At 35.6% G+C, this 14,927-nt stretch overlaps 1 protein-coding gene and 1 pseudogene across 1 annotated transcript; both read left to right on the top strand.

Annotated features, from left to right (window-relative positions):
• Positions 1-6,507: 6,507 nt before the first annotated feature.
• Positions 6,508-9,460, top strand: LOC133316675 (pentatricopeptide repeat-containing protein At2g02980, chloroplastic-like; annotated as a pseudogene).
• Positions 9,461-12,733: 3,273 nt separating this feature from the next.
• On the top strand, positions 12,734-13,678 carry LOC133316676 (protein FAR1-RELATED SEQUENCE 5-like). The gene has a single exon (XM_061518453.1). The coding sequence runs from the start codon at positions 12,734-12,736 to the stop codon at positions 13,676-13,678; it is 945 nt and encodes a 314-aa protein (XP_061374437.1).
• The last annotated feature ends 1,249 nt before the right edge of the window (positions 13,679-14,927 follow it).

Raw genomic sequence — 14,927 nt, 5'->3', positions numbered from 1 at the left:
GGTCCAAAAGCCCGGCTCCAAAATCCCCCCTTAACTCAGGAGAATAAAACCCGTCGGATGCAGTCACTCCTAAAGTTTGGGTAGTGGGTGTATATGGCTCTGTACCAGGCCTATCCGGATACATCCTTCTCTACTCGGGTAAATAATTCAAGTAATTTTCCATGTGCAAGAAAAATACTAGGTACATCCCTCACTAGCCGGGTAAGCAAGAAAATACAAAAAATACCCGAGTAGGGAGGGGTGTACCCGAGTAGAATAGAGACAGATTGGTGTTATGTTTTTTGAAGGGATTAAATTTTTGAAATAATTTATAATGAAGGTCAATTTGGTAATTAATTATTACTAAAAGGTTATAAGGGTCTAAAAAAAACCTGTAAATTGGCATCATATGCTAAAGCCTCATTATTTTGTTTCAGCACCAATTCTTGTATCATCACCGGGTGGTGGGTTAAAATGGAGTCTTTGTAGTTAGGTGAGGAGTGGAGCGCTTGCGACTTGCGAGTAAAGGAATCCAGTGTTAGTCCTTCTTCATCATCCTATTCCTACGTCGACTGTATAAGGACTTGGTGTAACATACTATATGCATCGGTCCGTTAACAATAATAAATGTTGTATTAATTAATAAATTTGCCACTTTGTCTTAGTTACTTAACCAATTTCTTAAAGTTAAAAGTGTGAGTTAACTTTTTATTTTAACTTAACATGCTCAAATACTCAACTTAGGGGATGTATTGGATTAGCATTTTAAAAGATTTTTTTGAGATAAAAAATCTTATAAATTTTAAAAGAATATTTAGAATTGGAAGGACTTTAAAGACTTTTTTAAAAGACTTTTCTTACAATCAAGATTTCATAAGATTGAATTTTAAAGAATTCTAATAGAATTTATAAGATTTGAAAGGACAATATGAATTTATAAGATTTTAGAAAATCATATGAATTTTTAACAAACATTTAAAATTACAAGAGTCAATAAAAATAGGGAAGGTTATACTTACAACTTATTTTTGTTTACAACCATATCTTAACCATTGATTTTCGTCAATCAACGGTTATTATTAGATGTGAATTAAATGTTAATCAATGACTTTGATTTTTGAAAGTAATAACCGTTGATTGTCGAAAATCAACGGTTAAGATATTTTTGTAAACAAAAATAAGTTGTAAGTATAACCTTCCCCATAAAGAAATAACAAAGAAATGTAATAAAATTAATAAAAAAAGTAAAATCTAATATAATTTTTCCAACCAGTAAAACATAATATAATTTTTAACAAACTTTCAAAATTACTAAGCAACAACTTTTCACATATCTAAAATTATACTAGTCCTCCATGCATTAGCATTTTCTCGTTCCTGCTCTTGCGTTTGACCAATGGGTTGAAAATTATCTTCTTCATTTGGTATCAAAGCTATGCATATATGATTATAAGACCCAACTTTTCTGCAGTAAGCCAAATACGATGTCGTTTTGGGATGAAAATCATGTTTTTACTAACGACTCAGAAAATCAAAGAAGGAACCATGCGGTCAACTGGGAACAACTCAAGCTTCCAAAAAATCATGGAGGATTGGGTATTATTAATCTAAGAAAGCAAAATGAAGCTTTTTTGCAGAAGTGTGACTGGTCCTTAATACATTCTCCTGATCAACTTTAGGCTAGAGTGTTAGTTTGCAAATATGGCAGAAACAAAAATATTTTGAAGGAGGTATCTTGCAAAGCTTATGACTCTCACTTGTGGAAGAGCTTATGCAAAATCTGGCCTGACATGCTAAGCAACATCTCCTGGCAGATTGGTAATGGGAAGAAAATTGAATTCTGGAAGGACAACTGGATTGGTCTCAACTCTAATCTTCTCTCCCTTGTAATAGTTCCCCCCACAGATGAGGTTTCTGTTCTAAAGATTAATCACAGTACTTTCCTTGCTGGAGAAGGATGGAATACTCAGTTCCTAATTAACCATTTTGATGGGAGAATAGGGAACTAGATTCTGGCCATTCCTTATCCGGATGGGGAAGCAGGTGAGGATTTTCTGTGCTAGAAAAACGGGTTACCAGGTGAGTCTATTGTTAAATCTGCTTACAGGAATCTGACTAGTCCTATTAATAACTCAGGTAACAGCAGTTGGGACCGGATCTGGAGCTGGAAAGGAAAAGAAAGGGTCAAGTTACTCATGTGGAAGATGCTCCATGAGAGGATGCTAACCAAATAATACATTAGCAGATGGTGTGATTCTACAAATAGTTGCCTTTTGTGTCTTGATTCAGTGGAGACCAGCCTTCATGCTTTTAGGGACTGTCCTAAAGCTAAAAAAGTTTGGTTAACTCCTCTTTTCCAACCATTACCGACAGGTTTCTTTAGCTCTAGCTCTTTCAAAGATTGGGTTTTAATTAATTTGAATCAGAGGAATAAGCATGACAAAGACTGGAGGGATTATTTCTTCACAGCTTGCAACTTCTTGTGGATTTGGAGGAATAAAGAACTCCATGATGTGACAACAAAACGACCATATGATCCTTCATGTGTCCTTGCTGATTTAATTGTGGAAACCAGATGCTGTAGAAGAAAACGAAATCTGCAACATGATCCAAAAGATCTTTCCCTTCTACCTCTCCCTGGTTGGACTGTTCCAGCTCAAGGCTTCCTAAAATTGAATGTTGATGGTGCAGCAACAAATGATAGAGCAGCTTGTGGTGGTCTTTTAAGAGACTGGAATGGAGCTTGGCTAAGTGGATTTTCTGCATTTATTGGCTCTGTTCCTCTTTGCAAGCTGAACTCTGGGCTATTTCCCATGAATTGGATTTTGCTTGGAGTTATGATTGGAAGAGTATTATTTTAGAATCGGATTCGTTTCAAGCTATAAGCCTTCTTACCACGACTGGTAATGAAACTCGAAAGCTTCCTTTAGTAGCTAAGATTCGAGCTGTTCTTAATAGAGATTGGTCAATCTCTTTGAAGCATGTTCCTAGGACCTGCAAGTTTTGTGCTGATTGGATTGCGAAGAAAGCTTTGAATGATTCCTTTGGCCGCTTCACAATCTCATCCCCTCATATCGAGCTTATTAATCTTCTTGCTGCGGACCTGCTTGATCCTGGCCTAGTCACATCTGTTCCTAGTTGATGCTGAAGTCCGTTTTGGTCTTCAGTTCTGTTTTCTTTTCTGTTTTGGTTTTGTTTCCTCTAGTTTTCTGTTAATTTCTGTTTGTTTGTATTGTCTGTGGGGCTATGCCCCATGTATTTACCAACAAAAAAAAAACTTTGCTCAATGTGAATTAGGATGAGGATGAAGTTTCCAAACATATTTTCTTTTTATTTTTAGTTTGAGAACTGAAATCTTTAAAATTAATGTTTAGTAAAATCAATTTATTTTTTCATTCTAAAGAACAAATTAGTTATTTAGAAATATAAATTGATAGAAATAAAAAAACACCGAGCCTGTTTGATTTATATTTTTTTAAATAGTTTTTAAGTTTTTAGAAGAAAAAAAATAAAAAAGCAAAAGAATTATTTTATAAATATGACTCCAAAAAGTTACTTATATTTAATTTTTAAAACTAAAATTAGAGAATAATTTAGGGATATTCACAAAAAATATTTTTTGATTTCATTATTTTTACGATAACAGTTTTGTAATTAGGAAGATTTGTAGATGACGTTTTCGTAAATAAATTCAGTTTCTTTTTAATTTTAGTTTATTTTACAATGGCAATTTAATAATTATGAAGATTTATTAATAGTTTTTTTATAAGTAAATTCAACTTCTATTTAATTTTGTGGATAAATTTTTGATTCAATTATTTATATTCAAACAAGTTTTCTTATTTATTTTTTTTCAAAATATTTTTCAAAATCTATATTACAAAATAATTTTGGAGAACGAAAAAATAAATTCAAATTCAAATGACACGTTATATAGTAAATACTGAGATAGTAGAATGTGTTCTCAAAATTAAATATAACTTTTTTGTTAAAAAAAAATAGTTATTAAATATATATTTGACCCATTTTGATAGAAAAATAAGTGCTGTTGACTAATATATTTATTTTTCAAAACGTCTTCCTAAACATAAAAATAAAAAAATCATTTCCTTCTGTCAGAGAACATAATCCACCATAAGTTCCTTTGTTAGATTAGTGTTCTCTTTTCTAACTGATTATCTTAAAATGAATCATAGTTAATGATGGGAAAAATACTTCTGCTTCTTGGCTATTTGACCATTTTACCCCTCATTAATTAATTAATAATCATTTTGTCCCTGATTCGAAACTATCTACTAATCTGCCCCTCTTTAATCGACTACCTTGCATTTTTAATCGACTAAATGGTTGTTGGGAGATTTAATCGACTAAATCTCCCTACTTAATCGATTAAAAATTCATACTGACTTGTTTTCCTTTGTTGTCTGTTGGGAGATTTAGTCGACTAAATAGGGAGATTTAGTTGATTAAATCTCCCAATAGCCATTTTTTTTGCCTATTTTGGCTATTTAGTCGATTAAAAATGCAAAGTAGTCGATTAAAAAGGGGCAGATTGGTAGATAGTTTCGAATCAGGGGCAAAATAGTTATTAATTAATTAATAAGGGGTAAAAGGGTGAAAAAGCCTCTGCTTCTTCCTACCACCGTTTCAACAAATTTTTTTGTTTATTTTTTATTTTGTTTTAAAACAAATATCGTAGACCCCACCGTGTTTCTCTCTCTGGGGGAATTTTTATCTTCTTCTGTTAAAGCAGAAGTTGAAACACCGTTAATGATTCATAGTTTGCAATGTTCGTAGAAAACTAACAGGTTATCAACAACAGTGAGTCTCTTTGGGTGAAAGTCCTTACTGGTAAATATGGCAGATTGCAAGATTTTAGAAGATCTATCAAGACCTCCCAATCTGACTCCATTTTTTGGAAAAGCCTGGGCAGAATCTGGGAGGACTTCCTGTCGTCTATGCAGTGGAATGTTGGGAATGGGAAAGATGTTGCTTTCTGGCTGGACAAGTGGACCCAATTAGGCTTGCCTCTAATTGATTATACCACTTCGGATGTAGATCATTGTGATTTTAATTGCAGGGTGGCAGACCTGGTTGACTATAATACTGGGCAGTGGAACCTGGAGACTATAAGGAGGAGCCTTCCCTTGGAGGTGGTGCATGTCATTCGCCCCATTATCCCCCCGGTCAGTACTGGTAGGGATGATAGCCTCATGTGGAAAAACTCTTCTAATAGCAAAAATGTTGTCTGTTTAGCTTACAATAATCTCATGAATTTTGAGGCTATGCCTACTGATCCCATCTGGAAAGCTATTTGGAAGTGGAGAGGCCCCCAAAGAATTGATGCCTTTATGTGGATGGTGTACCATGGCAGGCTTCTCACTCAAGAATACTCAGCCAAGTGGGGTGGCTCCCCTTTCTGCCATTTGTGCTCCATTGAGGTAGAAAGCATAACTCGTGTTCTTAGGGACTGCAGAAAGGCAGCCCCAATTTGGGAGGCTTGGTTCCTTGGCTCCCCTCCTAGGAATTTCTTCAGTTTGCCTCTTAAGGAGTGGTTCCAAATGAATATCAACCAGAAGTGGCCCAACCAACAACTTTTAAACTGGATCGACATTTTTGCTACCACCATCTGGCACCTGTGGAAGTGGCGAAATTTTGATATGCATGATACTCAGCTCACTAGACCAACCAACCATTATTTTTCTTATCCAAGTTTATCAGGGATATAGTATCTGGTGGTTTGAATAGAAGAAATGCTCAGAGCCACTCGCGAGCTCACCGCAGAGAGTGCTGGTTAGCTCCTCCTCCGGGTTGGATTAAACTCAATGTTGATGCTACTGTGCAGCCTAATTCCGAGTTGGCTGCATGTGGGGGCCTATTCAGAGATGAGGTAGGCAACTGGAGATCTGGTTTCCTCTATAAGGTGGGTATTTGCTCCCCTTTAATTGCTGAACTTTGGGCAATCTTAATGGGTATCAGGGTAGCCTGGACTAAAAGAGTGTCACAGCTGTTAGTTGAAAGTGACTGTTTATTAGCTATCCAAGCTATAAATGGTAACACGACCATTAATGGAACCTCTCAGATTGTGGACAGCATTAGAAGCTGGAGTAACAAGGATTGGAATGTTGTTTTCTTGCATGTCACTAGGGGCAACAATGTGTGTGCAGATACTCTTGCTAAGCTAGCTTCTTCTGCGAATGAGAACTTTATTCTTTTGGATGACGCTCCTTATGAGCTGAGTCTGGATGCTGAATCCACTTTGATGTAATTTCTTTTGGGCTCTGGCCCTTTTGTTATATTTAAAAAAAAAAAAAAAAACTAACAGGTTATATTTTACCAAAACGGTTCACCGGTTCTTTTTCGAGAGTTTCAAGCGGTCAGATTACTTAGACCTTAAAAGCGGTTTATCTGAACCGGACGGTCTATCACTCTATCCATTTGTTTCTTTTCTCTTGTTCCTCTGTTTCATGTCATGTTCATGTCTCAATTTTCAGACACTGTTCAAGATAAGGATTTAGTGTCACAACAATGGCAGCACCCATTCTCCAATTAACCTCACTTTCTCCGACAAAACCCAACACAGAAACACCAAGATATGAAGCTACACTTGCACTTGAACCTTTACCTTACCTGCTTTCTCTCATACCCAAATGCACCTCTCTCAGAGAGCTCAAGCAAATTCAAGCTTACACAATCAAGAGCCACCTTCAAAATGATGTCAATGTTCTCACCAAGGTATGCTCGCTTCGATGACCCACTTAGAGCAATCCTGATGTTTTCTCAAGTGTTTTTCTCTGGCCTCCTTCCAGATGATTACACCTTCTCCTCCCTCCTCAAGGCTTGTGCAAGGGTTAAGGCCTTGCAGGAAGGTAAACAACTGCATTGTCTTTCTGTCAAACTTGGGTTCAGTGATAACATGTACGTGTGCCCGACACTCATAAACATGTACACTGCCTTTAAGGACATAGATGCCGCTAGAAACACCGGCGGAGCCAAGTTGTACGTGGGTGTGGTTACCGCCCGGGCTAAATTTTAACAAATTATATTTATCATGTATAATTATATAATTAATTATAATTTGGCTCAGTCTAAAATTGTAATTTGGCCTGGGCTAAAATTTGTGATTTGACCCTATCAAAAAAGTAAAATATATTTGGTGAGAGATTTGAGTAAGTTGTATTAAGTTATGTGTTCTATTTCTATTTATACAAAAAAAAAAAAAATATAGGGAAAAATTAAAAAAAAAACCCTATAACTTTCTTCATAATTATTTACTCCCTCTTCAAAATTTTAAATCATTTACCCACTGACTTAAAGTTTTTTTATCATTTACCTTCTAAGTTAGGGGGATAAATGAGAAAAAAATTTTAAATAGTGATAAAAAATCTAAATAAAAGTGTAAATGATTCAAAAAATTTGTGAAAGGGTAGGTGATAATTAAGAAAACTAAAAGGGATTTTTTTGAAATTTTTCCTAAAATATATTCAATAAAATTTAAAAATATTTAATAAAATTATAATTTTTTTTATGCTTCATGCTCAAATGTTTTGTATTTAATATAATTTAAATATATTATGATATGAATTAACTAAAATTAAAAAAATAAATACATATATAATTTTTTGGGCCGAGCTACTGTTGGAGCTGGCTCCGCCACTGGCCAGAAGGGTCTTTGATAAGATTGATGAACCTTGTGTTGTTTCATATAACGCAATCATTACAAGTTATGCTCGGAATAGTCAGTCCAATGAGGCCTTAGCTTTGTTCAGAGAATTGCAGGAAACTGGTCTTAAACCAACTGATGTCACGATGCTTGTTGTGCTTTCGTCTTGTGCTTTGCTAGGATCATTGGACTTAGGGAGGTGGATACATGAGTATGTTAAGAAGAACGGGTTAGATCAATATGTAAAGGTAAATACTGCACTTATAGATATGTATGCTAAATGTGGGAGTTTGGATGATGCGGTTTCTGTATTTAGGGAGATGCCTAGGAGAGACACACAGGCGTGGTCAGCGATGATTGTTGCCTATGCAACACATGGGCATGGTTCCCAAGCCATATCTATGTTGGAAGAGATGAAGAAGGCAAAAGTGAAGCCTGATGAGATAACTTTTTTAGGTATATTGTATGCATGCATCCACAATGGATTGGTAGAGGAAGGTTTTGAGTACTTCCATAGTATGACTCATGAGTATGGAATTGTTCCTAGTATCAAGCATTATGGGTGTATGGTGGATTTGCTTGGTCGAGCTGGACGCTTGGATGCAGCCTATAAATTCATAGATGAATTACCAATTAAGCCAACTCCAATTCTGTGGCGGACATTGCTATCTGCTTGTAGCAGTCAGGGCAATGTTGAAATGGGAAAGCAAGTAACTCAGAGAATCTGATGATTATGTTATTTTGTTATTTTGTCAAACTTGTATGCAAGATCTGGAAGATGGGATGATGTGAATTACTTAAGGAAAATGATGATAGACAAAAGAGCAGTAAAAATTCCTGGTTGTAGCTGTCAGGCGGGTTCAGGGGGAAGCCTGTGGCGGGGGGCCATCACCAATGGGCTAAGGCTACACCAACTGTAGCAAGTGGATCCGACACCATGTCTCAACCCAAAACCTTAAGGCATTGGGTTCATGGATCCTTTCACTTATATACTCTTCACTTAGCTCATTACCAACCAATGTGAGACTCATCACACTTGAATATCTCAACAATCTCCCCCTCAAGTGTGAAACCCACCATTGGTATGCTCCCCCTCAACCGAGTACCTGAAGCGCAAAGTACTCGACCCGCCTCCTAGCCAATCACTAGGCTAGCTCGAGCTCAATCCGGCTCTGATACCAGAGTTGGGAAATTCGTTCCCTCAAACTCCAATGTCAAGCGGGTCCAGGGGAAGCCCGTGGCGGGGGCCACCACCAATAAGCTAAGGCTACACCAACTGTAGCAAGTGGATCCGACACCATGTCTCAACCCAAAACCTTAAGGCATTGGGTTCATGGGTCCTTTCACTTATATACTCTTCACTTAGCTCATTACCAACCAATGTAGGACTCATCACACTTGAATATCTCAACAGTAGCTCTATAGAGGTCAACAATGTTGTGCATGAATTCTTCTCTGGGAATGCAGTTCATTCCACTTCTACAGTATTGCACCGTGCACTTGATGAGTTGGTGAAGGAATTGAAGCTGGTTGGGTATGTAGCTGACACATCTCTAGTCTTTAATGCAGACATAGAAGATGAAGAGAAAGAAATTATTCTTAGATACAATAGTGAGAAATTGGCCATTACTTTTGGGCTTCTGAATACACCCCCTGTAACAACAATTCGTGTGGTCAAGAACCTTAAGAGTGTGTGGGGACTGTCATAATGCTGCTAAATTTATATCATTGATCTTTGGCAGGCAAGTTATTCTCAGAGATGTTCAGCGATTTCATCATTTCAAAGATGGGAAATGTTCCTGTGGGGATTACTGGTAGAGGAATTTGTTGAGCCGATATTTGATTTTCTTACAAGATTGAAAAAAAAGGTCTATTTATTGCCACATAATTAATTGCTATTATTTGTGTTTGAAATAGTCACTATATATGGAGCCCGGAAGAAGAAAGATTTGTTCCTGTAATCTTTGGAATGGATTATCGTCATGATTGTGAAATTCAGATAACTAGTAAATAGTTACATAGAACACGTTGTATATATTATTAGGCAAAATCACTTCTCATATTGTTGGAGGGGAAGAATTTTTGCAGCAACTCATTATAACTATATAAATATATATTAAGAATTGTACATAGTTATTATAATAATAAAATTATTTTTTCTCTTTTTGCTATGTCAACTGATAATGTGTGATTAGAGAGAATTTTTTATTATTATTATAATTATGTATTATCTTTAATACATAGTTATAATAAATTACAAAGTTTTTTGCTTCCAACAACAGGGGAAGTGAGCGACCCATATAAAGGTTCAGGTTCATTGTCATGTAATATAACTCTTTCCTATTGCTGCTGTTTTTTGACATAGAAGTTTGTTTATATAAATAAAAAGGGAAGGATTATACTTACTACCTCCTAAGTTTACTATTTTTACTACTAAATTAGCACCATTAGATTAACTTTTAATCTAATGGCTCATATTTACCCCTTATGATCCTAAACTTTCCCTCAATCACTCACCCCCTTTCTCTCTCTCTCTCTCTCTCTAGTTCACACGCTCATCTCTTTCTTAAAATTCCCTTTCTCCATCGTTCTTTCTCTCTGCACTCGAATAAATAACTAGAAGGAAGGCTAACAAAGTAACCATAAGTATCATAAATAAGAATAACGGATGGATCATAGCAAGCGTTAATGATAGTCATTACTATTCAGATAAATCTTCTTGAGCATTATGAAAGATAAAAGCATCCAGGAAAATCTTCAACATACCAAAATAACAAGAAACATATTTAGTCTGGATAATTGAAATACTTGATACTTAATACGGTTAACACAAACGACATGTTTAAGATCAGCAGACCTTATACAGATCTTTATATTTTAATGTCTTTTTCTGTATTTTTTCTTTTTAAAGTGGTGGAGTATGTGAAGAAGTACCTCTCTCTTCCTTCATCGTTCTTTCGCTTCCGGTTCCATTCGTTGTCACAACCATGAACGGCGACTGTGAGCAGCAAACACTGGCCGAAAACTCCTTTTCATCGCAATGCATGCCAGCGAGCATCACTCCCGAGATAAGTTTTGTTACTTATATGTTGTTGTGTCCAGTTTCTGTCTTTTAATTAAAGGCTTGGGTCTTATGCTCATTGAATTTGTTGCTAATTGATGGGGTTTATGCTCCTAATTTCCTACTAGGTTTACCTAAATTATAGTTTAGAATCATTATAAAAACAAAACTTGTTGATATTTTAAATTTGTCTTTTTAAAAAAATAATCAAATTATTATACATAAAAAACCCCAAAGTGAAAGAGAATAGAAAGCACTGATTGATGAGGTTTATGCTCCCAATTTCCCAATAGGGTTTACGTCGTGCTATTCTTATGACCCTTGTTTGCTACCATTTCTACTATTATACAGCATGCTTGTAATGTAATGTTAGGCTATTCATAATTTCATATAGTGTATTTGATTCATAGAAACAATGTTGTTATTTTTTTTTCTATGCAAGTGGTGCACCGTGCACATTTAAAGCTCCTAGTTGACCCATTAGTACCAAACGATTTCAAAGCAGCATTCACTTTGTGCTATTTTTTTATATATATCCCATAGATTTCGACTATATAATAGTCACTTGTTTATTTCAATGAAGGTCAATATGGAAGATGATCCAATTAATTATATTGACTTCAGTCACAATTGTGTGTCAAATGAAATGGAATATGATGGAGTAGGAAATGAGATACCTGATGACATGGAAGATGACATATCATATGACTTGCCTAACAATATGTCAATTGTCATTCCATTTTCACTTACAAAGAATACTAATATTTCCATTGAGGTAGGAGTGAAATTTTCCGAATGGAAGGATATAGTAAACTTATATACAGCATTTGGTAGGATAAGAGGATTTGGAATCCGGAGACGAACATCCAGGGAGGACTACGTGAAGCTAACATGTATTAGAGAAGGTTATCCACAAACTAAATTGGAAGAAAATGTGGGTAAGTTGTGTCAGGGCAAGTCAAGGAGAACATCATCGTCACGTATAGGATGTCAAGCTTGTGTCAAGGCTTCTAGGAATAAAAAAACGAACATATGGAGAATTACACATTTCATTGACAGCCATAATCATGAGATGGTTACTTCGAAAAGTGTTGCATATCTGAGATCACACAGAAAAATGCTCGATGCTGCAAAATGATTGCTAGAAAAATTCAACAACTCGGGTTTGCCAACTGGAAAGGTGGCCACCATCTTCAAAAGCCATGATCTGGGGTTTGACAGTCGAGATTGTTATAATCATATGAAAAATGTGAGGAGAAGGATATATGATGCTGGGGATGCACAAGCGGTGCTACACTATTGTATTAAACAACAATCATTGAATCCAGATTGTTTTTATTCCATCAAGTGCGATGATGATGATCGAATGGTAAGCTTTTTTTGGATTGATGCAAGATCCAGACATGCCTATGAGCTTTTTGGTGACGTGATAACGTTTGACACGACATATAGGACTAACAAGTATTCCATGCCATTTGGACCCTTTGTCGGTGTAAATAATCATATGCAGTCGATCTTGCTTGGATGTGCTTTATTACAAGATGAAACTGAGGATACCTTTGTATGGCTATTCGAGGAATGGCTACGAGCAATGAATGAGAAACATCCAGTTGCCATAATTACTGATCAGGTATGATCAATTTGAAGAAATTTTTATCAATGTTTTATATATCATCTCAAATGTGATGGTTTATTACTGACTGTATACTTACTAGTGCCACTGAATATATAGGACATGGCAATTAGCAATGCAGTCGCCAAAGTTTTCCCAAACACGAAGCATCGATTTTGTTTATGGCACATCATGAAAAAGTTTCCTGAGAAGTTATCTCATGTTTACCATGAGCATGCATCATTTAAGAAGCATCTGAATGAGTGTATATGGAGCTCCAAGTGTGCTCAAGAGTTTGAAGAAAGATGGCAACATCTTCTTGTTCAGTATAGTCTTCACGAAAATGTGGCTGCATGTACTCTACTCAATTAGATCGTCATGGGTACCAATCTTCAACAGATCCACTTTTTTTGCTGGTATGAACACTACTCAGCGCAGTGAAAGTATAAATTCATTCTTTGATGGTTTTGTTACATCTGGCACAACTTTGATGAAATTTGTGGAGAAATATAACCAAGCATTAGATGCTCGGTACGAGTCATTCAAAAAAGAATACTTTGAATCTAAGCACAAAGAAAGGCTTCTGACATTTAATATGGCATTAGAGGAGCATGCAGCTAAAGTGTATACCCGTGCAATTTTTTTAAAGTTCGGCGAAGAGCTTTCTCTTAGTTTACAATTATCTAAGGAGAAACTTGGAAATGACATTGGGTGGGTTACCTACCACGTTTTTAATAAGAAGGACAACAGAGATTCTGCAATAGTTGAGATAAAATTGGAAAACAGAGAAGCTAGGTGTTCTTGCCTTTATTTTGAGTCCATGGGAATCTTATGCCGACATGTTCTTTCTATTTTTTTGATTGAAAATGTCGAGCAGATCCCTGAACACTTCATCTTGCGTCGTTGGCGAAAAGAAGGAAATGATATACGAAGCATAGACAATGACAATTGTACAACTGATGGAGATAGACTTCTTCGTAGCTTTCACCTACGCTCTAGATATTCCAGACTAGATGAGCTTGCATATGCATCGAGTGAAGCATTTAGATTCATTTGTGATGGTATTGATTCTCTCTCTCTAGCTGCAGAAAAGTTTGTGACATCCGAGGAGACTACTGGTCTTAGCGATTCTAATTTACAATACTTGAGTCATAATTCAGAAGAGTCTTGTATGAGAAACTTGAAGGATCCCTACATTTCTCAAACAAAAGGGCGAAAAAAGCACTCTCAAAATACTTCACAGGGACGCAGGATTCGTAGTGGGATTGAAGAAGCATCAAAACATACTAATATATGTGGAAATTGTAGAAAACGAGGACATAATAAGTGCACATGCAAAGACATAAATCTAAATTCAGTATAGTTTCAATGATATTTTTTATTACAACAAATGATGATATTTGGGCTGAATACATTAAGGTATGTTGCTTCATCTTATGCTCTGTTGTTATTAATTAAATATCAAAAAATGATACTTTCTATTACAAATTTTTAATTACCGAAATTGCCAAAGATGATACTTGCTTGTAAATGCCAGGTTACTTCTCCTATGCAGATGGGGTGTAGTGTGAAAAAAACTTGCCTCTTTTTTTCCCAATGTTATCCATTTAGTATTGTTAGATAATATCTATATAGCTATGTAATAGAATAATTTTTTTCATGTAGAATTTACAATATTCGTGTGTGTTTGCAGGAAGATTTAACTTTGAGCTTGTTGGCTAAGTGCCAGCAATCAATTTATGTCATCAAGAGGATTGTGGAAAGCACCGCAAAGATGAAGTGACACTTTTTGAGACTTTATATCTTATTGCTTAGCTGCAACATGTAGTTTCAAATATGAGGAGTTGGAAGCTTCTCAAATGTGAATGAAAGGGTATTATTTTCTTTGATTTTTTTCTTCTTTTCCCCTACAAAAAATAAAACCCAGTTTGTTCACTCAAAATTATATAACTTACCATACCTTTTTTTTTTAAAAAGAATATGACATTCTTGCAAAGGAAAATTTTGCAGTTTGAAGTTAGATAACCTTTGAGGCAATCAGTGCGGTCCATTTGTGACTTTGATAGCAATATGATTGTAAAACTGGAATCTTTCTTTATCAAATTTGTCCCCACTCTTTTTAATATTTCATCCAACATTAGGCCTTATAATGAAATCATTCCACTACTTGAAGTTACCGATTTTTTGCTTTTATCTCAAATTTAAATTTCCAATTTTTAGCACAATATTGCTTAATGTTAATGGTTAGTCATGCCAGCATGCTTAGTTCAAAAAAGACGGGTATACATAAATAAAAAACAATCCAACTTGGGGAAAAAAAATCCTCTTGCATTAGAAGTTACTCATGAGTAAACAATTTCTTATATACATGCAAATCAAATGCCAATATAATCTATAAACATGAGTAAACAATTTCTTACATACTCTCAGCTTCTCCAAGCACTCAAGAAACTCTAATCTTGCCCAGGTTGATCGGAATGTGACATATTTCCCGTTCTAGTAGTATTAACCTTAATCCTGGATATAGATCTACATAGAGATGTTTGTCGCCTCTCCAAAGATTCAATAAGAAGAGCCTCATGTTTCCTTTTATCATCCAAAACTAACAACAA

Source organism: Gastrolobium bilobum, unplaced genomic scaffold (assembly GCF_033153095.1).
Source record: "Gastrolobium bilobum isolate Gb01-03AN ecotype WA unplaced genomic scaffold, APGP_CSIRO_Gbil_v1 utg665, whole genome shotgun sequence".
Classification (NCBI taxonomy): domain Eukaryota; kingdom Viridiplantae; phylum Streptophyta; class Magnoliopsida; order Fabales; family Fabaceae; genus Gastrolobium; species Gastrolobium bilobum.
This window is presented reverse-complemented; position numbering and strand designations above follow the sequence as displayed.